Genomic DNA, 27,644 nt, shown 5'->3' on the forward strand with positions numbered 1-27,644 from the left:
TTTACTCACATGTTTATTTAAATCCATGATAAATTATTAAGCAAACACTTCATTTTAAGTTAAGACAGCAGATGAAAAAATATTTTGCACTACTCAGAGATGAAATACTGCATTCCAGTTCCATAAAGTTAACTAAAAAAAACATCTGTCCTCGATGTTATTTCAATTCTGGTCCTCCAACAGTGTCCTTTGTTTGTTGTGCTGACAGCCACATGGTGCTGTCACAGTACTTGTACATAGTTTTTAGGCACCAGAGCCCGTTTGCCTCTCAAATCACCCAGGAACCACTCTCCATCAACGGACTCCAGACCTGTTATAATATCCCCGACCTGAGGAAGAAGGAGGAGTGAGAGGTTGTCTGAATAGATATTTTTGATCGCTTAATTAGTGCAGTTTATTCATGTTAACCCTTTATCAGGCAAGGAACTATATTTGGTAACTTCAGGTAATATTTTGAGAAAAAAGTTGCAAATTTACTAGATTAAAGTGGCAAATCTACAAGAAAAAAGTCACAGATTTAAGAGATTTAAAGTGGCAAATCTGTGTGAAAAAAGTTGCAGATTTACGAGAAAAAAGTGGGAAAAAAGCAACTTTTTCTCCCAGATTCACCACTTTAACCCTTAATAGGGCACTCATTGAAATACTTGCAAATTCCAAATTTTAACCCTAGAATATATTGGAGGGTATTACATACAACCACAATGTGTAAAAAAAAACATATGAAAATAATATTTTGAGAAACATGTTTAAGAGATTAAAGTGGCAAATCTACGACAAAAAAATGCGCAGATTTATGAGATTTAAAGTGGTGAATCTGTGAGAAAAAAGTTGCTTTTTTCCCACTTTTTTCTCGTAAATCTGCAACTTTTTTCGCACAGATTTGACACTTTAAATCTCTTAAATCTGCGACTTTTTTTCTTGTAGATTTGCCACTTTAATCTAGTAAATTTGCAACTTTTTTCTCAAAATATTACCTGAAGTTACCAAATATAGTTCTTTGCCTGATAAAGGGTTAAAGACGCATCACTTTACCTGCAGAGAGAGCTCTTCGTCACAGTCTGACGTGTAGTTGAACATCGCTCTGCCTCTCACACCTCCAGCAGCAGCAGCAGCAGCTCCACTCTGCTGGTTGTTAGACATCTGCTGGCCTGTTCAAGAACCCATACACTGAATTAACAAATAATATTGATGTTGGTTTATTCAATTATTGTCAATTTATGCCTATTGAAGCCAAAACAATTTCTGTGTTAATTGATTAGTTTATTGACAGAAAACTGGCTGATATTTTAGCAGATTTTTTCTAGATATTTTATATATTTCAAGTACATTTTTTTTTTTTGGCCCTCATTATTTATATGAATGTAAATATAAATAGGTATGCATTTATGAGATAGCCATGACTGTAAGTGTATACATGTATGTACTAATCTTAATTTCTTTCTTTTTCCAGCTTTATTATTATTTCATTTACTTATTGACCTTGTTGTTTACTCTGATTTTACAATGATTATAAGTTATCCTCTATAAAACATATACATCTTGCAGGAATAAAGAAGTAGTATAAAGAATATGATATGAAAACACATGTTAAAGTTTAAAAAAGTTTAAAATGTAATTTTTATATATGTTCTTTTCTTAGGCTTTAATATTATTGTGAGAGGCACTTTTATAGGCCAATCAATTAATTGAGGAACGAAGTGAAGTTACACTCTATATGAAAAACACTGATGTCATTATGTTTGTATATGTGATAAACATCAAGTAAATTATTTAAGTTATAGAAACGGGGTAAGACCATATGAGTGTATATACTTTTCCCTACTTGTTTTGTACCTGTATTATTTATTTATTTTGTTGATTGAGAGTTTGCTGTTCATTTATTGGCTTTTTTTACATTTACATGTTTGTAATAACTCTAATCTAATTGGCAGACAAATCAATAAGGAAAACATGTAAGTAGGAATAAACATTTTGTGCAAAGAAAAACAAAAAAAGTAGAATACTGGAGATAATAATAAACTCAGGGATTTAATTTTTTTTAATTTTTCTTTTTTTTATTAGTATGGCTTTTTTATTTTACCCAATTTTTTTACATCCCATAATATGGTGTTTTCTGACATTTCTCGACAAACTATGTTCTAATATGTATCAACAGACTATAATAATTCCATTTAAAGCATTTTTAGACATTTTAAAATTTGACCTTTTTTTTTTTTTTTTTTTTGGGTGTGTGTGTGTGTGTGTGTGTGTGTGTACTTTGTATTTATAAGTGTTTGTATATATATATGTGGATATTTCAGGGTGAAAAAAGGGTTTCATTTTTATTATATCATCAACATAGTGATGGCGAGAGCGTCATACCTGTGCTGTTCTCTACAAAAGCCCTGGGGAACATTCCCTCTTTGCCGTTGAGATGACCGCAGCTCCACTCAGCATCAAGGTGCTGCGTGATCCGAATACAGTCGCCCTTTAGGAATGACAGGTCTTCTTCTGAGTTACCAGCGTAGTTGTACAGAGCGACAACCCACTCCTCACTGGGCTGAGCAGCCTGCAGAGGCAGCAGGAGAGAAGAGATGGCATAGTTACATACACGTGTGCAATAATCTGGCGGAGCAAACCTTTATCTCTTAAGTTTTTTTGGTTTGTTTTGGGTGTGTTTAGAAACAAACATCATCCTTATTGAAGTTTGTGTTCCTATAAATATTGGTTACCTGAGCAGGTTTGGCAACTTCAGGGTGTGGACTCTGAGAAGCAACCATGCCTGTGGGAAACAATGTTGCACAGGTTACTAAGTCTGAATATAACATTCAATCAGGGAACGAAATTAATAATAATGCAAAGGTTCCCCCTGTATTTTTTTTATTTTTTATAAATATGTGTTTATTTAATTTTCAAAAGACAAAACAGGAACACATACATGACAAAAACAAAAAACATACATTTGGCTCACATACATATTTAAATTCAGATTCAGATTTAGGCGAGAGATTCAGGAGTCATCCTACATAAATAGGATAAGCAAGTAAAACAAACCAAGTGTGCACTGCTATGCATGATACATTCACATGATCAAAGAAAGGTAACCAGAAACAAAACCATAGCAATGAAGCGGTAGGGTGTCACTTACAAGGCAGAGCATTCTCAGCTACGATACAAACCCTCTTGCAAGAATGGTAGAGATATTCAAACCAATATATGACAAAAAGGGTTCCCATGTTTTACGAAAAACGTCATCCCTGCTGTGCAGTCTACATGTCAGATAGTCCAAAGCAACATATTCAAGTATCACCCTTTGCCAATGAGCCTTAGAAGGAGCTTTATCCATTATCCAATTTAAAAGAATACACTTTCTAGCACAGAAAGCAAGTGTTTGATGAAGTTTTCTTGTTTTTTTTTTTCAATGAATTTGACGTGGTGGGACTTCTACGAGGTGTATTAGGGCCGAGTGTGAAAAAGAAAAAAAAATACAGACCAGGGGGAGGGGGTTGCTATTTCAAGACAAAAGTGGCAAATCTATGAGGGGAAAGTAGCAGATTTATGAGATTAAAAATTGCAAATCTACCAGAAAAAAAGTAGCAGATTTATGAGACACTATTTTTCCAACTTTTTTTTTAATCATAATCTGCTACTTTTTTCTCCTCGATTTTCCACTTATTTCTCATAAATCTGTGACTTTTTTCTCGCAGATTTACCACCTTTAATATCATAAATCTGCAACTTTTGCTCTCGTAGATTTAACCCCCTCCCCCTGGGTCCGTTTTCTTACATTTTTTATACTTGGCCCTAATACGCTGTCGTAGACTTCAGCTCATGGCCTTATATAAGTATTTTTACACTCCCAGTTACAGCCCTTGTTGCATAAGTGTATTGAGACCATTTGTAAACAGCTTTTTAATTAAATAGAAACAGGAGCACAAATTCCTGACATGCCATAGAGGGAATAACATTTCAACTAACTCTTGGTGGTCAAATCAGCACGAATGAATGGATTTATTCTCACCAGGCAGCGCTATCCCGATGGACTGTCTCTTCTGCTGACTCGGGGGTGGAGGCAGATCCTCAACCACCTCTACAAAGTTGAGCGGGAAGATACCAGTCGAGGCTCCCACCTGTCCCCGAGCCCAGTCCTGTCCAACGTACGCCTTCAGCTGGATCACATCGCCCTCAGAGAACGTCAGCTCGTCACTGTTCTCCCCCTCAAAGTCGAACCTCGCCACACATCTCGGGCCCCTTTAGGGGAGACAAACATCAGGTTAGTTCACCGGCAACCTGGTCTCACAGGAATCCGTGAAATAGCCACGGATTTCGCTTAACTCAAAATCCGTGGAATAGCCACGGAATCGCTCAAATTTCCGTGAAACTGACACGGATTTTGCTACAATGCAAGTTAATGACAGTCATATCCCGTGGCTATTCCATGGATATTTTTTCTGATTGGTTTGTTCCAAGTCACGTGACTTTCAAGGTCCCAGCGGTCAGAACAAAAAACATGGCGGACAGTTCTCTAATTTTTTGTGAAAAATCAATATTTTGACTTAGTTTCTGCATAAAAATGGATTTTGATCACATTTGTAGCGAGAAATATATGTTTTATTTTCTAAATATTCACTCAGTGAATGTACATAATCACTTTGTATGTTGGAATAGCCACGGGATATGACATATGTCATTAACTTGCATTGTAGCGAAATCAGTGTCAGTTTCACGGAAATTTGAGCGAATCCGTGGCTATTTCACGGATTTCTGTGAGATCATGTTGCTCACTGGAGTAGCTTGTGAAAGTTAAAGTCAAGTCAAAGTTTATTTATAGAGCACATTTAAAAACAACCTCAGTTGACTAAAGTGCTGTACAGTTATTAAAATAGAATAAATCATACACAAATAGGTATAAATAAAAACAATGAAAACAATAAAATACTAAAAACAGTAAAACAATAAAATAAAACAGAATAAAATAGTAATAAAAGCTCAATCCAAAACAGACTTAGAGATAAAAAAGACAAATAAAAGGGTAAAAAAGTAAAAAAGCTAACGGTTTGTGATGTAAAAGTAAAAGTACCTGACTGTTGCAGGTGGTGGCCGTGCTTTCCGTTCAGGGAGGGGTTTTGGTGAATTTGACTAGTTGGAGGAACAGAAAATGATTTAATTCAGGAAATCTCTAAACATACTAAATATGTCACCAAAGTGGTGATAAATGCAATGCAAACTTACCAAGACTTTGACATAATTTTTGGGAAAGAACCCAGAAGATCCCTTGCAGGTACCTCTGTACCACTCGCTGTCAATCTGCTCCACTGAGGTGACAACATCTCCTGCTCTCAGGCCCAGCTCCCCTGGACCCTCTGAGTGTGTGCAGAAAAACAGCTGATGTAACATGTTGCCAAATAAAATAACAACAAATAATTGGAGGGATTTATGTACACGTGAATCAAAATGCATGAATCTAAATAATTGTTTTATTTTGGGAAAATCTATTTATGTTTATGTATCTATGTATCCATGTTCCCAGGATCCAGTGTCCCTAGCTCAATATCCTCTTAATATGACACATTAAGGAGACTTTTTATAGGGCTTTATGTTCTAAGTTATGGTTTCTCCCAAGGTCAAATGTATGTTTCCCTGGATCAACATGTTTAAACCATCCACCTACAGCTAATATCTTACTGATGTTATACTCCTTGAAACCTACGTCCTCAGAGTTGTGGACAAGACAGTTTTCTTGACTTTATCTTGACATTGATATCTTCAGAATGGCTGAATGAATCTGAAACAATCCGTTTCCTTTTATGCCTTTGCAAGTCACATTGCAAAACCCATAAACGTCTAGCCAGGCTCTCTCTAAATAGCAAAATTCAGACAAATTAATTTTTTATAAGTTTCTGACTGTATAAGAATAAAAAAAAATGAGAAACTTCATGTTAACTTCTAAACTTGAGAGGCATTGGTTGGCGTATTTTTGAGTTTTGGACTGAGCCAGTGTAGCTGTTTACTCATGCTGCTGGTCTTTCTGCCAAGGTAAGCTAATCCTCTCCTAGCTCCAGCCTGAAAAAAAAGCCTGAAAGCACAGAAAGAAACCTACTCTGGCTCTCTCCAAAGTTCAAAAGTACTCTTTTCAACACTTTAAAAGCTCACTAATTAGCATGCTAAACAAGCTGGATACAATTTGTTTAATCCATGTATTCATTTTGTAGCTTCAGAGAGAGCCAGGCCAGCTGCTCCTTCTTCTAGTCTTAACGGGATGAGTCCTACGTTCCCAGGCTCCTATCTATGTCTCTTGGTCGGGGCTAGCTTTGCAGTTCAAATTGCAAACGGCATGGACATTTTAAATACAATTTAAATGGTAAAAAAATCTGTTTAGACACTGTAGCGATATTAATGTCAAAGTCAAGAAAGCTGTCTTGCCTACAAAATTGAGGGCGTAGGTTTAACCCTTTATCAGGCCAAGAACTGTATTTGGTAACTTCAGCGGATATCCAAAATAAAAAAATAAAAATATTTCGAGAAAAAAGTTGCAAATTTACTAGATTAAAGTGGCAGATCTACAAGAAAAAAAGTGGCAGATTTAAGAGATTTAAAGTAGCAAATCTGCGTGGAAAAAAGTCACAGATTTATGAGAAAGAAGTGGGGAAAAAAAGCAATTTTTCTCGTAGATTCACCACTTTAAATCTCTTAAATCTGCGACTTTTTTTCTTGCAGATTTGCCACTTTAATCTAATAAATTTGCAACTTTTTTCTCGACCCCATTTTGATATCCACTGAAGTTACCAAATACAGTTCTTCGCCTGATAAAGGGTTAAAGGAGTATGACATCAGTAGGCTATACAATGCAGGTGGGGGATTTCTGAGAACATAAAACCCTTTGAAAGGTTTCACCAATGAGTCATATTAAGACAGGGGTAGGCAACCTGAGGCTTGCAAACCACATGTGGCTCTTCAGGCCATCTGCAGTTTTTTCTTTACATTTGAATTTGAATTTAAATGTATCATTGGTGTAGGCCCAAATCAATTAGTAGTAGTAGTAGTAGTAGTGTAGCTTATATATGGCATTAAAAATGTATGAATGTATACATGTTTTAAACATTTTGGTCAACTAAAATGTGCATCATAGCTTATGAAAGTTTACAGCCCGGCACCTATAACTATACATTTCTCTAAAGTTAATAATAATAATAGTTAAAGTTTATTTCTCTAAACAAAATCCTGATAATAAATGTTCATTATGACCTATAAGTAATGTTGGTAGTGTATTTTAGACTTAATGGGCTGTTTTATCTTTAATGTAAGGCTCGAATTACGTTTTGCAGCTACATTCTGACATTTTTTCCTCTTTCTGTGGCCAACTACGGCTCTTTTGTTAGTAAAGATTGCAGAGCCCTGTATAAAGAGGATATTGAGACAGGGAACAGTTACGCTCTCTTCTTTATGCTAAGGTAAGCTAATTAGTACACTTGATCCACACAATACAATCTTCTCATTTAACCCTTGGCAAGAAAGGACTATTTTCCAATATGTCAATTTTGTTATTGTCTAATCCCAGTCAGTGTTAGCAGCTTTTAGTTTAAAGGAAAAACCCCTTGTGTATCACCTGGATTGAAGTCATGTATGGCCTGCACTTTAAGCTCATGACCAGCTCCACTTGAACCAGCTGAACCGGCATCCTATAGAAAGAGAACAAAGACACTTAAAGGTTAATGTATCAGGACAAACAGGGCAAGACGGTCTCAAATATCAAAGACATGTATTTATTCATAAATATAGGACATGTTACCTGTGGCAGGGACATGTCTGACATGGGGGACAAGGGATTTATGACCATCATACGAGACTTGTGGACTCTGCCTCTGGTGTCTCCGACTTGGCACTCAAACGTATTGTGGTCAATCTCCTCCAGCAGCAGAAGCACTTCATTATGCTGTTAAAGGAACCAACAAAGGCATTCAATGTTGCTGAATAAACTCTATGAATGCAGCCATTTTAGAGGGACTGCACTTTTATCTAGCTAGATAGATAGATAGATAGATTACTTTATTCATCCCCGAAGGGAAATTCGGTTGTCACAGCAGTGCGGTATTCAAGTACAATAAAAATACAATAGAATAAAATACTGAGGTAGCATAAATAAAAACAACAATAGAAAAAAACACAGAATAGAACAAGGACACTTAAGAAGTTAAAAAAAGAACATCAGTTGGTATGATGGTTGGCAAGATGATGGTAATAATTAAACTGGTGATATGATGCAACAATGCTATAGTGACTAGACTGTATATAATAATAATAATAGTACAGTATATAATATAATATATCTAATATAATATGTAATAATAGATAATAAACAATATAGAAATAAAATGAAAAATATAAATAAAGTAATTTTAAGTAAAATAATATGATATATAATATATAATAATAATAGTAATAATAATAATAATAAATAAGGCCGGTAATGCCGGTATAATAATAATAGTAGTATATTACAGTATATAGTAATAATAGTAATGGCAGCAACAGTATATATAATAATAATAATAGTAATAATATTAATAACATAGCAAAGTGAGTAGTATCTAAGCCAGTAAAAGTAGTTTAGACACCTGAAATGACAGTTCTCCTGTGTTACTCCCATTGTAGTCGCTGGAAGCAATCCCATGAGGAAGCTGAAGCTGTTGAAAGAATGCAAGAATTAAACAGATGCTTATCAAGTGAAACATGATGATGTAGTGGTCCAGTGAGATTTTGTCTCACAGTGTACTTGTTGTAGAGACGGTGGCCTGGGTTGGGCCGTGGAGGTAAGACAGGGCTTTTCCTGTGGGGCTTCTGTGCCTGGAGTTTAGGTGAAGCGTCCCATGATGCCGAGTGGGATCGCCCTGTGGTTTGAAGGCTGGGAGGGGGAGGTCTTCCCGGGCCTGGTTTGGCTGGAGGCGGTCGTGGAGGTGGGAGTGTTTTGTTTGTACTCGGCTTCCTGAAGTGCAACACCACCATCAAGTTGAGCACAAAGTGTTCCATCATTTAATATTTACATTTGACTGATTGTTCCCCCCCTTTTTACTCACCGGGGTGGTAGTGATGGCTCTGGCCCAGACTGGAAAGACTCCTGCAGAAGAATTCAATTGTGCATTTTTTTATTGCCACTAAAACAAACGCACAGCCTACAGTACTGGAAACCATAGAAACCAGTCTCCAACACTGCTGCTGGAAAACCTAAATTTCTCTGCTGAGATGAATGAAGTATTTCTTATCCTATCTTATCTTAACACATTCAGTCAGCTTCAGCTCAGCAGCAGGCAAAGTTCATGGGATTATAATAGTTTCTTTGTTTGTTTGTGGAGAGGAAAAGGAAACAGGTAAGCTACGCAGCTGACAGACAAGATAAACCTGATTAAGACTTAAGTGCGTAAAATGCACCGCGTCATAGTTTATTAATAGTTATACACCAGTAGAATATTTCATTTATCTCTGCCAAGGAGGTTATGTTTAGATAGGTAGTTTGTTAGTTAGTCAGAAGGATTACAGAAAAAATATTGGCACAATTTTCATAAATTCGTTCATAAAATGTCTAAGAGGTTCCGAATCATACAGCAGATACACAAATAATTTTTCACATAGAGGTTTGTACTCTCCGATTGTCCTTCTAGTTCAAATATTGTTTTGAGTAACAGCTGAAATACATGAAAAGTTTAAGAACAAAGTTTTTGTTTGCCAAAATAATCTGTGTTTTCAGGTCTTTAAAGAATAACCTTATTTTTGTGGACACTTTAAACTCCAGAGGAAGTGTTTGCAGAGTTTATAGATTCAGGTTTTACCTGGTGGGGGAGGAAGGGCGTCTGGCTTTGTCTGTGGTTCACTGAGGAGTTGAGGGAACCGACGGGCTTCTGAGCAGGGAGAGGAGGAGGACTGTCCTGAAAGTTATCCGAAACTGAAGAAGAAAACGGTCTTAACCACACCTTACTGAACACTTGTGCTCCAAGTGTATTTAATATAGAAACAGGCACAGTATGTAAAACATACAGTACAGGCCAAAAGTTTGGACACACCCATCTCATTCAATGCGTTTTTCTTTATTTTCATGACTATTTACATTGTAGATTCTCACTGAAGGCATCAAAACTATGAATGAACACATATGGAATTATGTACTTAACAAAAAAAGTGTGAAATAACTGAAAACATGTCTTGTATTTTAGATTCCTCAAAGTAGCCACCCTTTGCTTACTAGAATATAAGACACACACATGTGTTCATTAATAGTTTTGATGAATTTACAATGTCAATAGTCATGAAAATAAAGGAAAAACATTGAATGAGAAGGTGTGTCCAAACTTTTGGCCTGTACTGTATCAATCAATTATTTGTATTTAGAAAAAGCATAAAAAACATAGCATCTATAACAATACCAAAATGAATGCATCACATTTAACAATTTATTAAATCATTTTGAGTGACCACATACATTTAAACAATCCAACATAGTTTACTGCACATTAGGGGGACTCACATGAACCAGTTTTACTGGGGACCCTGATGGTGGTCGGTCTCCGTGTCAGGCTTTGTCTGGTGAAAGACGCTCCATTGCTGTCCACACTCTGACTCCGTGGAGGCAGGGTCGGGATGGGCTCTAAACAAAAAGACACTTGACTTTTTAACTGTGTATTCATGTTACACTGGATGCTCATGTTAGCACGGACAAAACCATTTTTGGGGTGTAATACCACTCTCATTTGCAGTGGTGGGATGTAACTAAGTAGGCCTACATTTACTCAAGTACTGTACTTAAGTACAATTTTGAGGTACTTGTACTTTACTTGAGTATTTCCATTTTATGTAACTTCTACTCTGTACTTCTACTCCACTACATTTAGAGGCAAAGCTTGTACTTTTTACTCCACTACGATTAGCTGACAGCTTTAGTTACTTTTCAGGTTGAGTTTTAACGCAAAAAATGTGATTAATTTAGAGTGATTAGACTCATAACAGTATATTAAGTAGTTTAAATGAGCCCTGGCTTAAGAAAATTAAAAGGCTGTTTACATAAAAGCATCAATAATAATAATAATGTAATAATATATTTGGAATATATAAAACAGTCTAAGTGGGTCTATTTTGCATAACAAGTACTTTTACTTTTGATACTTCAAGTGCATTTTGATGCTGATACTTTTGTACATTTACTTCAGTAAATTTTGAATGCAGGACTTTTACTTGTAGTGGAGTAATTTCACAGTTTGCTATTAGTACTTTTACTTAAGTAATGGATCTGAATACTTATTCCACCACTGCTCATTTGTAGTATGTGGCTAGAAACACTAGGCAGTTTAGCCTAGCTTTAGCTTAACAGTTAGCATGAAGTAGTTACAGTATGTAACCATAGTAACCTGTAAAATTGCAGTTTTAGCATTTCTACTTTTGTACATGTCAAACAAATAATATATCAAGTAGCTTTGAAGTTGTTTGTAGATGACTTTGAATTTTGGTGAGAGCCAGGCTAGCTGTTTTCCTTTTTATGCTAAGCTAACTAGGCTAATCGGTGGTCCCAAGGTTCAGCTCTGCACTGAACCCACAGACATGAAAGTGGTGCTTCAACTTCTCCTATCTAATAAAAGAAAGTGCCTAAGCATATTTCCCAAACCTATCCTTTAAACACCCAAAATGTTTTATGTGCTAGCTAAAGTTTTGCTTGCTTTCCAAATTTTTTCTGGTTATTTGGCTGTTGGTCAAACTATTGAAAGTTGAGTTTTTCTCATTAGACTTTATCTTATATTTGGGCACATGGGACATCGTTTTTTCTCTTTATAGTCCCATTATATTCTAGAAACAGCAGTCCCACATGCCCAATGACTAAATCTAGTGTGCTAAGAAAATTAGCATTTAAACTACCAGGAAAAAAATCAAACTTGTATCTATGAATTCATAATAAGCTGAATATCAAATAGTTGCATGGATACGCAGTCTCAAAATATATTTAATATGGAAAAAAAATTAAAACAAAAATGTTGTTTTCCTAATTTTAAATAAGTACTGATAAAAGTGAGATTTTTTCCTCTAAAATCTATAGTTGCACTAACTTTAGACCAATAGTAAGAAATGTTGTGGGGTTTTTAAAATTTATCATACAACATATAGTCTTTGGGCACAAATGTGTTAACAACAAATCAATCTATAATAAAAATGTTGAGTGCATTCCTCCAGTGTATACTAAAATAAAATGTGACTCACTTGTTGGACTGTCCACATACAGGTTCTCTGTGGCGATGGAGGCTGAGTTGTGGTTGTTTATATTGAGGTTCGGTTTCAGAGGTTCCTTAACCGGCTTCACTGGAGGAGTCGGGGGAACTGGTTTAGTGTCCTCTTCGTGGATGCTGTTGGCTCTGGTCAGCACAGAAGGACGTGACCTGTTCTTGGTGAATAGCGTCTCTAGTTCCTCTTTTACAGGAAGGTCGACAGGTTTCTTCAGGGAGGTCGGTCTGGGGGCGGGTGTTGGGCTCTGGTAGATTTCTGTGGTCGATACGTTTTCATAGACATCATCGTTACTGTGGTTTAACTGAGGTTTGAGAGCTACAGAAGGTTTCGCAGCAACTGGAGGTGCCTTTCTGGGTCGAGGCTCCGGTTTTGCCGGTTCAACCACGTTTCCCTCCTCGGTGCTGGTCTGGGTCTCAAAGGCCTGGATCCTGGCCCGGATACTGCGCTGACTGTGGAGGTTGCTCATCTCTTCTTCAGCATCGTCACCTTGTAAGGCCTCGTCTGATTGGTTAGCAACGTCAGTGTTCTCCTCACACTCCTTATCTGCGCTGAAAACCTCCAATAACTCCTTTAAATACTTATTGGAGGAGAGCACTTCTGGATCAGAGTTAACATCGTCAGAGTTTTCACTGAGCTTGACCAAAGTCTGATCTTCTGGGATCGACTTTTTTCTAGATTTTGTTCGAGGAAGTGGAACGGGGCGTTGACTGTGTTCCGAGTCTGGTGGTGGAGGAGTTTCAGCAGTAGCAGAGAGATGTTTTGTGGGAATATCCCAGTGCACGGTGACAGATCTGCTGCAGCTGTGAGTGGAATCTGCTTGGTTATGTTGTTTTACGTCTGACTTGGAGTCACTTCGCTCCTCAGTGTTTGTGGATGCTACAGGATTAGTTTTAACCTTCTCGTCAGCAGGTTCAACAGCTTCAGCGACTCTGTCTGCTGGTTTCGGCAGGGACGGCCTGGGTGGTTTTTGTGGCTTTTTACCTAGTAGAAATAAAGTAATTGAGGTGTTAGGAAAATTATCACAAAAACGTATTTCTCAAAAATGTTTTAAATTTTTTTTTTAACATGGACCTTCCAGTTGAAATCAGGTCAATCGTGTGATGAATGATTTAGTAATGATAAAATAATCATAAATTATCTTTTTAATTCTTTCTCATTGAATGAATATAAGAATCAAATATCCTCAATTGCAGACGGCTCAATGTCTAACTCTCCCTTAATTAGCAAATTAGCAAAATCTTTTTTGTGGCTCTCTACTGGATTTCTGTTCTGTTTCCTTAAATATGGAAAACAGTTGAAAAGGAAAAGAATAAAGCATGTCTCACTCTCACCCCCATAGGTTAAAATGTGTATTTTGAAAGGCTTAAAATGAACGTACATTTCTAAAATCATATCATAATATAATTTACACTCAATAACATCCTAATGAGGAGCAGAAGCAATTTATGTTTTTCAAATTTGATCACTTAACTCTCTTCTGTCTTGAAGGTTTTACTGTAAAAATCATGTGTACACTGAAAAAAGAAAATAGTTGAACCAACTTAATTGAATTGTTTTTTGGTAACATCTACATTATTTGGTAACATCTAAATGAATTAAGTTCTTTCAAATTAATTTAAAATCAATTGTGTTAATCTAACTTATTAAATTAATTTGAAAGAACTTAATTCACTTAGGTGTTACCAAATGAAACAATTCAATTAAGTTGGTTCTTTTTTCAGTGTAGAGCACAAAAAGACTGAAACTTAAAACTTTTAACATTTACACCAACACTGACATCTCTCATCCGTCTCACCTGCAGGTTTCTTGGCTGCTGCCTGTGGAGAAGCGCTGCTCTGAGGGACAGAGGTGGAGGTGTCTTCCCTCACAGGGTCGGTCTGCGTGGCGCATGTGGTGGTGCAGGCGGTCCGGCGGGGGGCTGCAGTGGGTTTGACAATGTGCTCTTCCTGGGTCTTCTCTTGAATCACCTGGTCATAGGATGGTGGGGGCTAAGTCATGGAAAAGAGAGGAGTTCATACACCCGCACACGTTACTTTCCTATATAGTATGGCGTTTCTGCTCATGGTACCTGTTGAGTATGCTCGGACAACTTTTGAGGTTATGTCCTCAGACATTTTTCAACAAGGTAATTAAGGAAGTTTTTATTCCACAATTAAAAACATGCACACGGTTTTTAGGCTGTCTCGAGTCTTTTAAAAAAAAATCTATTTAAATTCTACCAGCAGTAAAAGAAGTACTCAGATACTTTACTTCAGTAAAAATAGGAATACCATAGTCCTAAATTCAGAATTATACTCAAGTAAAAGTACAGAAGTATGATCAGCAAAATGTACTAAACCCTTTATCGGGCAAAGAAAAAAAGTGGACGAAAAAAAAGGGAAAAAACAACAACTTTTTTCTCGCAGATTCACCACTTTAAATCTCATAAATCTGCACATTTTTTTCTCATAGATTTACCACTTTAATCTTGTAAACTTTTTCAACGTTAATTTGAGATTTTTTTTCATAAATTTGTAACTTTTTTCTCAAAATATTACCCCCCTCCCCCGGGTCCGTATGTTTTTTTACACATTCTGGCAGTATCTAATATCCTCCAATATTCTCTAGGGTTGAAATTTGGAATTTGCAAGTATTTCAATGAGTCCTATTAAGGGTTAACGTCTCAACAGTAAAATTACCTATTATACAGATTAGCCCCTTCTGCTTTTACCACTTTAAAATAAATGTACAAGCATGAAGACTAGTAGAGATATTTTTGTGCTCAGTTTGTATTTATTGTTTTTTATTCTTGGACAGTACAGAACCATTTCCATAAAACACATAATCCAGATACTGGCCTATCCATAGAACGAGCATTGCTTACTGATGAAAAAACAACAACCACCAAGTGAAATTAAACCCTGTGAATGAGACGAGGCCTACCTGGGACACAGCCTGGACGCCTGCAGACCAGCCTGACTGAGGAGGACGAGGGAAAACACCAGAACTTCCTGAGAACCAGCTGTTACTGGCCAGAGGTTCTGCTGAGACGATGGTGATCTCAGGACGCCTGAAACACAAACCAGACAAATTTAAAAAACCAAAATACTCATCCACCTTCTTATTCATAACTTGATTTCTTTCTTAGCCTTGCTGACAAAGTGCAAGTTTATTTATAAAGCAACAAATTTGATAACTACAGGTCGTCTCTTTAATTCCAATAAAATTGAGCAAAGTATCTGGTCCAGAAGTAAACATCAACAGAGATTATAAATTTCTCTACTCAGGAAAGTGTGTTTGCATTACCTTCTGTCTCGGGTGAGGTCACTCTGAGAGTTTGTTCTCGCTGAGGAAAGAAAGATCATATTAATTATGTTTAATAAATGTGCCTTCTTTGAAACTTTTTTTCATTTAAAAATAATTATATATTTACAATTAGGAGTTGGGATATTAAGATTTTACTTCCATTTCTCAACAAAAAAAAAAAAAATCAGCACATTTTGCAGAATGATATAATTATTTCCTTTCTTGTGTGTTTCTTCTTTTTTTTTTTACACACACACAAAATGCTCATTCATGAAATGAACCCTGTTTTTCCATGATCTCAAAATGTCACTGAAGCTCACTTCTGGCAGACTTACTTCGTTTGATGGCCGCTCGTATAGAAGACAGAGGCCCTTGGCTGAAAAAAAAGAAGAGAACAGGAAGCCCATTTATCATTAAGGTGTGGGGCCCAAAACAAGTGCATACCTTTGTTGTGACTCAGTTCTTAAAAAGAAATCTCCTCACTCGCCCTGAGCGGCCTCACACAATACGCTCTATCCATGCTGCTGTTTTAAACTGTCTTTATACCAAGTCATACAAAGATAAAGGATTAAAAAAAATGTTAACTTTAAACCAAAAAGACCAAAGAAAACAGAGGAAACAAAGGATGGTTAGACAGGCTAAGAGCTGTACAGCAATGGGTAAAAAAAAATGAATAAAAGGAAAATAAAGTTAACAAATCCACTTACTTTAAAAAAATGACACCCAGTAAATGATACGGCTTCCAGGTAAACACTACGACTACTCTTCTACGTGACACCTTCTCTCCTCACAGCATGTTTGCCTCGTATTCATATCCTCGGGCTGTTTTCCTCTCAATGTGTAGAAATTATTTTATAATCCTTAAATGTCATCCCTTTACAGCAGCGACGTTACAATAGATGGATCCATTTGTCTTTGTGCTTTTGTAGAGATTAAACTATTATGACACTGTTTGTGCCGACAGCCTCTTTACCAAAGCAGTAAAGTCTCCTGACGGTGGAGGATCATTAACACATCCGCCTCATTAAAGATCAACTGCAGGGGGGTGATGTAAACTATCTGGGGAAAAAGACCAACAATCCACGCCCTAACCTCAACACCACATGGTTTATTTAATTATTCGCTGAGTTGTCAACACAAATCTGTGTTTTTAGATAGATAGATTACTTTATTCATCCCCGAAGGGAAATTCGGTTGTCACAGCAGTCCGGTATTCAAGTACAATACAATACAATAGAAAAAAATACTGAGGTAGCATAAATAAAAACAACAATAGAAACAAACACAGAATGGAACAAGGACACTTAAGAAGTTAAAAAAAGAAGATCAGTTGGTAGTTTGGCAAGATGATGGTAATTAAACTGGTGACATGATGGCAACAATGCTATAGTGACTAGACGGTATATAATAATAATAATAATAATAATAATAATAATAATAATAGTACAGTATATAAAATATATAATATAAAATGTAATAATAAATAAAAAACAATATAAAAATAAAATGAAAAATATAAATAAAGTAATTATAAGTAAAATAATATGATATATAATATATAATAATAATAATAATAAATAAGGCCGGTATAATAATAATAGTAGTATATTACAGTATATAGTAATAATAGTAATGGCAGCAACAGTATATATAATAATAATAGTAATAATATTAATAACATAGCAAAGTGGCGTGCGTAGATTTAGTGCATTTCAGTAATGTTGGTTCTGGCAGAGGTAGATGAATTGTATAGTCTTATTGCAGAAGGAAGGAATGACTAGAAAAAGTTTAAAGATCTCTGAGGTCTGTAGAAGTCAATGAGGAGGCTGGACTTTGTTTTTATGTCGGTAAACAACAAGTAAAAAAAAGCAGCATGACGTGTTTGTCCCTGTGTTGACCTTGTTCTGTTAGTCAGTGAGAGGATAGATCAATGCTTTGTTTTGGTCCATTCACAACCTCTCCAGCATCAGCAGATCTGACTGTTAAAGGGACACTGCCCGCTCACAGCAACAGTCGGTGAAACTTAACAACTGAGGAGTAATGCACAAAAAAATATGGGAAAGGAATTAAAATATCATACCTTGAATGTAAATGATCTGGCTTGGTTCTTTCAGGATGATCTGTGGAGGTAAACAGAGAGGGCAGGTTTTTAAAGCAAAGATAACATCCTGACACTTATCAACATTAATGTCATGAAGATTTATTTGATTGATTGATTGTCTTTATTTCGGACATGCAAGCATTAAAAAAACAAGTTAAAATATTAATAGATGAATAAATAAAAAACAAGACAAAAAAGCAAAAAAAAAACAAAAAAACAGACACTTTCTACATGCTCGAAAGGGCAAATTTATGTTTGTTAAAGGAGTGAAATACTGAGAAATATTGGGATAAAGTCAATTCTATAGAAAATATGACCAAGAAACTGTAAAAACCAGATGAGAATGTCTTATTCTGTCTAATCCAATGACATTTTATCACACTGATGCAAAAATCACACTAAAATTTGATCACAAAGTAGTCCTTTTCACTGGGGTGCTACATTGCTCACAATGGCCCAATACACACAGAATACTGAAGAGCTCGCTGCCGCAAATCTCTGACGGTTGTTTTTTTGCATTATCTCCACGATAGGATTTTATGTTGATACTTGAGTCACGATACAATATTTATATATATATATATATATATATATATATATATATATATATATATATATATATATATATATATATGGAGTATTGCGATACAATATATTGCGATTTCACTGTTTAACTGCATTTTGTGTCCACAAAATTAAATTAATTCAAGAATTGTTTTGTCAAATAACAGAAAATTCTCAGTTCTGAATCGGGAGGAGGCCATGTATGTAAAGAGGAGACTTGTGGGAACCCAGAGAGCCTATTTCACATGACCGCTTTGAAAATCACCATGAAACATTATGAAAACATTAACAACATTTAGTTCAGCTTTTATTTCGAACATGTGCGAGTAACCCAACAAAGTAAACTCAAAAACAAACAAATCCAATGAGAATAATCAAAACAAAAAAAATAGCAATAGTCAAAACAAAAGCTATAATGTGAACGCAGCAAGACAATGATTCCAATTATACAGACTTCTGGGGCAAAATATGCTTCTCTTGCTAAGGTTCATCAGCTGGAAACACTCCTGAAAAAAACATGAAGTGAAGTTGTTGCAGTGCAGGATGGGCAAAGTATCTGCAGGGATGATATCAAATTTTATGGATTCTCTTCAGAAGTGCATTGCCAATAAAGGATTTGCAACCAAAATATAGATCCAATACTTTTGGGGGTTTGTATATAAATGATATACATGTGCAGACTTCTGACAGTGAGGATAAAAGCAACTTAAGATCAAAGCTGAGAGTCAGAACTTTCAAACGAGTCTGTATAACGAACTAAAGCAGGAAATGCTTTAATTAGGATACCGATTAGAGCCAGCCCTACAGTATATCGTTAATGATTTAAATTTCTCATTTGTAAGAGGAACGATGTGTCACTTCATCTGACACACAGTTTCACTTTAAGTCAGAGCCATTGTTTCATCTGAATGAAACTACTAGTTACACATTGGACTTTATGAGCTAGAAATACCAGAACCATTACCCAACCAGCAGGATCAGCAGTTACATCCTGATCAACCAGTTATAGTAGACTTAACCCTTTATCAGGCAAAGAACTTTATTTGGTAACTTCAAGTAATATTTCGAGAAAAAAGTTGCAAATTTACTAGAAAAAAAGTCGCAAATTTACTAGAAAAAAAGTTGCAGATTTAAGAGATTTAAAGTGGCAAATATAACTGAGTGTAGCTGCACTTAGCATTTTAATAAAAATTGAGGCAGTATGGTCAACAGATTCTGTGTTGCTTTAATGTAACTCTCCCGTTAAAAGAGATATTGCCCTGCATGTATGTTTTCTTCAAAAATAAATGTATGATATGATTTTCATTGCTTCTTATATTTGAATCTATTAAATGTATATATTTTTAATTTACTTTTTACTGTTTTTCCAATTAATATTTTTTTAACTCTTCAATGTTGACATTATATTATATTTTATTGTATTTTCTCTTTTTTTGCATGTATTTTTATTTTTTTACTGTTGACTGTTTTTAAAAACAAAACAAAAAACTTGCCTCTTATATTTTTATATTATATTATATATTTTGTCTTTTTATTTTTTTACTATTTACTTTTTTCTAATGTTTTTTTGCTTCTTATATTTTGACATTATATTATATAATATTGTATTTTATCATTTTAACGTTTTTTTTATTTAATTTATTTACTACTTACTGTTTAAAAAAAATCTGCCTCTTATATTTTGATATATTATATTTTATGACTTTTTTTTCCATTTACTGTTTTTCTAATGGTTCTTTTTTTTGCTTCTTATATTTTGATATTATATTATGTATTTTGTCTTTTTATTTTTTTACTATTTAGTTTTTTCTAATGTTTTTTTGCTTCTTATATTTTGACATTATATTATATAATATTGTATTTTATCATTTTAATGTTTTTTTAATTTATTTACTATTTACTGTGTTAAAAAATCTGCCTCTTATATTTTGATATATTATATTTTATTACTTTTTTTCTATTTTCTTTTTTTTTGCTTCTTATATTTTGATATTATATTATGTATTTTTTATATATTGATGTATGTCTATGACAATAAACATCCTGAGTCTTGCATCCACATTATATTAGTTCAATGGAAAGTCATGATTAAAATGACCCCTGGCTGAAGTCAAATCAACTGGTACTTTCCCCACATTCTGCTCCAGACACACACACACAACACACTACATTCTATTATTTCCTGACCTGAACTTTATGTCTTAATTAAACACCAAGAGGTAAAGAAGCAAAAAGCAGATTTCATATCACAGTCCTTTCGTTAACAGTTTGTCTAAGGAGCAGTATCACTAAATCAAACAATCTGATTTAACAAGAAGTCATTTGTTTCCTTGAATGTGAGAGTAAACATATTTTAGGAACAAACACGGGCTGTGTTGAAGTCAGCATTGTTGTTAATAACCTGAAACCACGACCTCACCGGCAGTCAGATCCACCTGTCGCACCTGTTACTGATTATCTGCCTCAAGTTACATTTTAACAGCATGTGAGAAGAGTTTCTGTACTTTCACTAAATGAGAAGAAAGTGTTTCCGCAACTGCCAGACAAAGTGTTAAACTCTCACACAACACATCAGCTTTGACTTGCAAATATGAAGCCTGATATGACAAAGGCACAGTTGTTACTTTAACTTATGCATGTGCTGTTCAGTTTCTATGCAACGATGCTCCTACCTGTGAGCAATTAAAGGAAAAAAATATAAAATCCTCAGCATGAAGAAGAATATTTCCACCAGGTTTCTCACTCCCGGTTCACAGAGTGAGTGTCTGAGCGTGGTGGAGAGCTTGAAGCCAGCCGCTGTCACACACACAGACACAAACACACACACACGCACACACACACACCCACACACACACACCCAAAGACAACAGAGAAGAGAGGGAGGGCCCTGTGATATCTCAGCTCTCCTGTATTTACTTGGCCAATGTGTTCAGCTGGAATGTGATCATTCAGGAAGTGGCGGTTGTGCCACACGACACTACACCGTCACTGTCTATTTCCTGCAAAGTAAAAGGTCAGACCAGTCTGTGCCACCGGTTATTATACTTAAATAATTAACTTTGAACAGGTTTAGGTGCACCTTTATAAAGCCATAAAGTCACAACCTATACAGTAATTAAACTTTACACAAGATTTCACACAGGTTAGTACAGCGGAAAGTAATCTGCAGGTAAATTGTACAACTGAGAAAAAATGCCTACAAAAATACTACTGTTGGAGTTATTTGATTGTTTTGGTTATTATTTTTGCTAATAAGTAGTATTTTTTTGTGGATTATTCCAGATGTTTGCTTTATTTGTAATAGAGTTTGATAGCATTTTGCAAGGATGAACCAGACTTGTGCAAGTCCACAATTCTCTTCCTGATATCTTGGTTGATTTCTTTTGACTTTCCCATGATGTTACACAAAGAAGCAATGTGTTTCAGGTGTGTCTTAAAATACATCCACAGGTGTGTCTCCAATTAACTCTAATCAGTCAATGAACCGATCAAAAGCCTCCAAAGACATGACAGCATCATCTGGGCTTTCACAAATTGTTTCAAGGCATAATAATGTTAGTGTATGTAAACTTCTGACTTTGAAGAAAGTAATAAAAAAATGTCAAAAAAAATCCTTCTCTCATTATTCTGGCATTTAGCAAATAGAAATAATTTTGGTAATCCTAATGGACCTAAAACGGGAAAAGTGATTGTCTGGTTTCATGTCAGACAGTGAGAAAAAAAGCATGTGTCTTTTTATATAGTGTATGTACACTTCTGGTTTCAACTCAATCTATCTATCTATCTATCTATCTATCTATCTATCTATCTATCTATCTATCTATCTATCTATCTATCTATCTATCTATCTATCTATCTATCTATCTATCTATCTATCTATCTATCTATCTATCTATCTATCTATCTATCTATCTATCACATTTGCTAATAAACAGTAGGCCTGATGGCATGATGGCAGCATAAACAAACTAGAGGGTCATCAAAGTTATTAAACTTTATCTTGATCGAAACATGAATGTTTTTACTGAGTTTCATGTCAATCCAACCAGTATTTGTCAAGAATTTTCAGCCTGAAGCAAAATATCAACCAGACGGTGGCACAAGACAACCAAGCTGATCAATATTAATCCTCTGGGTAGCATGGATCACTGAAATTTCCTGGCAATCCATCCAATTATTGAGAAATTTCACTCTGGATCAAAGTGTTGATGCAGATTATCAGATTATAATAACATCTGTAGAACCACCAGACTGTGCAAACTGTGCTAAACTCCCTTGTTAAGAAGTCTTCAGATAATTTGAAAAAAGTTAAAAACTACCATTAACACTTTAACACGTTTTGGATTATGCTTCTAATCAGTAATGCGTCCCTTGGTATTTGTGGGTCGGTGACACATGAAAAGACGCCACAAACACACGAGAAAGCTGCTGAGGTCAGCAGGAAAAGACTCCCTTCACAGCTGCACTCTCACTTGAACACATGCTGGCATTACTCAGCACAGCGACAGCAGTCACAGAGCAGCTGGTGCAACGGCTGGCAACAAAGGGAAGCAAAGGAAAACAAATCTGCCTCTAAGTGTCGCACTACGGCAGCACCACAGCTTCAGGAATACAAAGTCTGAGTGTTTCTCCAAGTTGGAGCGTGGAAGTTTGATGACTCAACCACTCATTATAGTGTGTTCTATTTAAAATTGCAGGCACAAAAACTGCATATTGTTGTTGTTAACATGTGATTGTGCAAAACAAATTGACCCTCAATTTACAATAATGGCGTCATGAGTGACTAACAGGGCGTTGGAGGCTGATTTGGACCTTCAGTCAGAGAAGATTAGATGTTGTCAGAGCAGAAGATGAGTGATTCACAGTGGAAACTACCTGAAAATGGAATCTGACGTGGATCCATAATGCTGGTGGAATGATGGTGAAGGTTATTGCTTTGAAATGTTATTCAGAAAGGACAGAAAACTGCATCAAGTACGGACAAGCTTGTTCATGACGCAGCAGCCTGTGTCTGAAATTCCCATTCAGACAGCTGGTGGGGGTCAGGGTGTGGTGGGGTAGGATGGGGGGGTTAGGGGGGTTAGTCTGAGCTGGTAGACTGGCTGCAGATAGCTGGGCAGGGCAGGGCACAGGGGAGGATAAGTGTTTGCACACCAGGTGTTGCTAAGAAAAAGGAAGCAACAAAGACATACAGGGGAGCTCATACAAAGACTTAAAAACTGTCAGCGGGCCAAAACTTAGAGCAACAGAAGGTTCGTTTCCCTGAAGAACTATGAGGTGTGTAGGTTTCAAAGGTAAATGTTACTGTAATAAGGTGACAAACAGGTTTCCAGCTCTGTTAAACTATTTCAGGCAAACAAACATCATTAACCCTTCATCAGGCAAAGAACTATATTTGGTAACTTCAGGTAATATTTCGAGAAAAAAGTTTTACTAGATTTACTAGATAAAAATTTACTAGATTAAAGTGGCAAATCTACAAGAAAAAAGTTGCAGATTTACGAGAAAAAAGTGGGAAAAAAGCAACTTTTTTTCTCCCAGATTCACCACTTTAACCCTTAATAGGACACTCATTGAAATACTTGCAAATTCCAAATGTCAACCCTAGAGGATATTGGAGGATATTACATACAGCCAGAATGTGTAAAAAAAAACATACGAAAATTACAAAATTTTGAGAAAAAAAGTTTACAAGATTAAAGTGGCAAATCTACGAAAAAAAAAATGCGCAGATTTATGAGATTTAAAGTGGTGAATCTGGGAGAAAAAAGTTGCTTTTTCCCCACTTTTTTCTCGTAAATCTGCGACTTTTTTGCACAGATTTGCCACTTTAAATCTCTTAAATGTGCGACTTTTTTTCTTGTAGATTTGCCACTTTAATCTAGTAAATTTGCAACTTTTTTCTCGAAATATTACCTGAAGTTATCAAATATAGTTCTTTGCCTGATAAAGGGTTAAGTGAGAAATCCATCAGCTCCATCATCGGCTGGTGTTAAAGACACTTTCAATTGATGGAGAATTGTTTGATTTTGTGTCAGGACAATATAAAAATAAATATATGTGCTGTCAATTCAGTGATAATCAGTTTGTTGTTTATGACAGAGGGTACAGGACTTTATTTTTTGGCAATTTAAATGAAAGAAGGCACATTTTTCTTTAGTATTTTGTCTTAAATGTTAAAAAGTATTTTCGGTTTAAATCCCACCAGGAGATAAAAACATTAAAACCAGACTGACTGTAGAAGAATTTAGTCTAGGCTCCTTTATTTAATCACAGTTATTAACATCATGGTAAAGATATTTAAATGTAAGGATCTTAAAAACCAAGCTGATCAGTATTGAGATTCATCCATCAACAGTCTTTAAAAATATACATAATTGTTCATTTTCTTTTATTTATCATTTAGTATTGGTCAGTCCTCACCTATTTCATTTAATTCTATTATTATTGAGTCTTGTTTGTGCTGTGGGGTTTTCTATGACGTTGTTTTGTTTGAAATTCAATAAAGAACCGCTCAAGCAGACTTTACACTTCTTCTGCACAGTCAAATTAATGTTTAACGTATTTTACTACTGTTCCGTTAGCTTCCATTCATTTCTGCACGGTATGGAAATCTAATAACAGACTCTTGCCAGTTATATTACCACACAAAGATAATGTGACTTTGTTGTTTCAACTTAACTAAAAAAAGTTTAAGAGGTTGCTACTTTATTTTAATTTTGTACACAAATGAGTGAAAGACAATGGTTGCCTGGGGTGGTAGGAAAAATAGACCTGTTTTTGTTAAGGGGAGACACTAGAACTAAAGATATTATTGTAAAACACCAGATTATTGACTCACAAGACAAAATGTTTAGTGTAATGTTTTACTATGCAAATAAGGCTTATCTAATGCTAACTTTTGATTAGTCTTATTTGGGAGACATGTACAGACATAAATAGATAAATATAGTGAAAAAAAAACATTAAATGTGTGTTTGGGTGATTTATTTCCACTAAAAAGTGAATAAAAAGACATGTTATTGACGCAAAATAGTTTAAAAACTAGTCATTAAAAGTTTTTCACCACAGTTTCTCCTCTTAATCAGTTGTGATGTAAAAAGTGATCTGTTGTAAATTAGTGAAAACATCCACAACTCTTCCTAGTCTGAGTTATTTTCAAACAACTCACTCAACGTGTCCCTCCGCCACTAAAAGTTTGCTCCATTTCGACAACACATGATGAACTGACAACTCGTTTTAAAGTCCGTTAGATGATTCAGGAACAGACTGAATGTCAGCCTGTTACATTCCCAAACAAACATACCTGTTGCCTGGTTTCTGCTGCGGACTGCAGCCCGCAGAGAGCTGCGCTCCCCCTCTTCCTCCTCTTCACGTCGGGCTTCAGCCATCGAGGTTTGGAGAAATTAATTTAGAAAAAGACGACCAGAAATCTTCACATGTAGCTGGCTCATTTGTCTCGGTATAACCCGGGTGCCTGTCCGGACCGCTGGAGCTCTCAGTGTGCAGTCAGCGGGTGGAGGTGGTGCCACTCACCGGCAGGACCCCCAACGGGCAGCACGGCCACTCTTCCTGCGTGGGAATGTACGTAATCAAAGCAGGATTAACCCATTCATAAAAGCAGTAACATGATCCCATTGAGGAGGGACAAAGGGATCATGACTGGAGTGTACAGTTGTCATTTTATTGTAATCTATTTCTTCTTCTTTTCTTCTTCTTAGTTTTATATTGTTTGCACGATTTAAAGTTTTTTTTTTTTTTTGTGAAGCACTCTGGCAATTTTATTTCTCTGAAAGTGCTTTACTAAGTTATCATTATTAATTGTATTTGTATTATTGTTTTTTTGTTGTGACTTTTGTGTTTTATTCTTTTAAATCCAAATGTTCAAGTCAGTACAGAGAATTGAAAAATACATACAAATTATTGTATTTTTATTGTATTATTATTATTATTATTATTATCATTATTATTATTATTATTATTATTATTATCATTATTATTATTATTATTGTTGTTTTTATTTATGCTACCTCAGTATTTTATTCTATTGTATTTTATTGTGCTTGAATACCGGACTGCTGTGACAACCGAATTTCCCTTCGGGGATGAATAAAGTAATCTATCTATTATTAATATTATTATTATTATTATTATTATTAATAATAATAATAATATTAATATTATTATTATTATTATTATTATTATTATTATTATTAATAATAATAATAATAATAATATTAATATTATTATTATTATATAGTGTAATGCTAAATGTGCATACTTATTATTTTTATTATTGTTACAATTTTTTTTTTATTGTACTAAAACTATGAATGCCTATCAAGGCACTGGTGTTGGAAATTATGGGCCCATGAAGTTGGAATATTTTTGTTTTCAGACACAATCCTGTGTAAATTGTGGTTTCATTTTCATTGTGATATGTTTGGAAGAGACTGATTAATAAAGTTTTAAGAATATATATTCCTGCATTCCAACTTTATGTGTGACCGTGTACATGTGCTCATGTGCACACGGCTTCTGCAACTATCAGTGTTTCTCCATACATCCAAAAAAAAAAAAAAAGTAGTAAGCAACGAAGTAATTTTACTCAAGTACTGCCCCTTAACTGTAATATGTTCTTCACTAGTTAAATAGCCTACTATACTTTTTATGTCACTGGATTAACAGTTGTATTCGGTATTTGATAACGTTAGTTTCTAGTTTCTATGTAAAAAAAAATAAAAATAAAATAGAATGCAGGACTTATATTTGTACTACCTTTGTTCAGGTTGAAGATCTGAATTTCTTCTATTACTGGTCATCTTTATAAATACCTCCTGAGCAGATAGTGGATCTGTTGGAAAAGTGCAATTCAACTGCTCCTCCACTAGATGTCGATACAGACCTAATCATCTTCACAGACTGCAAATAAATAAATCAAGTTAATAAATATCTATCTTATTTAAGTCAGGGTCAAGGTTTTCAGTTAGTAGAAATCTCACATACTAGGCTTTGTGTCGGGTTCTTTCTTGGATAAATTTGATTCAATCTGTTTATATTATGACCTGAGCTAAATATATCCTTCAATCAAGCATAAATGTAGGTTCTGCCCCTTTCATAAGTCTGCAGTATAATTTCATGCTGGGAATCACAATGATCACGATCCCACTGGAAAAGCAGAGTCTGCAAGAACACTGGGTGGATTTACAGATGTGAGAACACACAGTATAAAGGCCTTTATGCCTATACCTTTACTAATGGTATAAAATGGGGAAAATATACATTTTAAACTTTAGGTGTTTAACCCATAAGAACCCAGACCTATTTATCCTTGAACGAAAATTATGGGGGATATACCACAGACCAAGTGAACATTTCTGATGTTGTTTTTTTAAAATACTACCCCAAAATGTCAAAGATCTGCAATGTGACATATATGTCACATTGGGTGTTTGTG

The 27,644-nt window shown here is 35.3% G+C and overlaps 1 protein-coding gene across 2 annotated transcripts; it reads right to left on the reverse strand.

Moving 5' to 3' along the window:
* sh3d19 (SH3 domain containing 19) lies at positions 1-25,657 on the reverse strand. Of its 2 annotated transcripts, none has more exons than XM_059342401.1 (21): positions 25,494-25,657; positions 17,603-17,642; positions 15,858-15,898; positions 15,523-15,562; positions 15,160-15,286; positions 14,033-14,204; positions 12,214-13,218; positions 10,496-10,615; positions 9,804-9,916; positions 9,054-9,094; positions 8,746-8,962; positions 8,595-8,663; positions 7,769-7,912; positions 7,586-7,658; positions 5,212-5,342; positions 5,060-5,118; positions 4,001-4,230; positions 2,712-2,761; positions 2,362-2,548; positions 1,033-1,148; positions 1-329 (listed from the first exon to the last, which is right to left on the reverse strand). In XM_059342401.1, exons 1-21 carry the CDS (start codon positions 25,576-25,578, stop codon positions 222-224), a joined length of 3,168 nt encoding a protein of 1,055 aa, XP_059198384.1. In that variant the 5' UTR covers positions 25,579-25,657; the 3' UTR covers positions 1-221. The 2 variants fall into 2 exon arrangements, with proteins under 2 accessions (XP_059198384.1, XP_059198378.1); XM_059342395.1 differs by having other exon boundaries at positions 14,033-14,225; positions 25,494-25,656.
* Between the last annotated feature and the right edge of the window lie 1,987 nt (positions 25,658-27,644).

This window comes from Centropristis striata, chromosome 1, assembly GCF_030273125.1.
Source record: "Centropristis striata isolate RG_2023a ecotype Rhode Island chromosome 1, C.striata_1.0, whole genome shotgun sequence".
Taxonomy (NCBI): Eukaryota; Metazoa; Chordata; class Actinopteri; order Perciformes; family Serranidae; genus Centropristis; species Centropristis striata.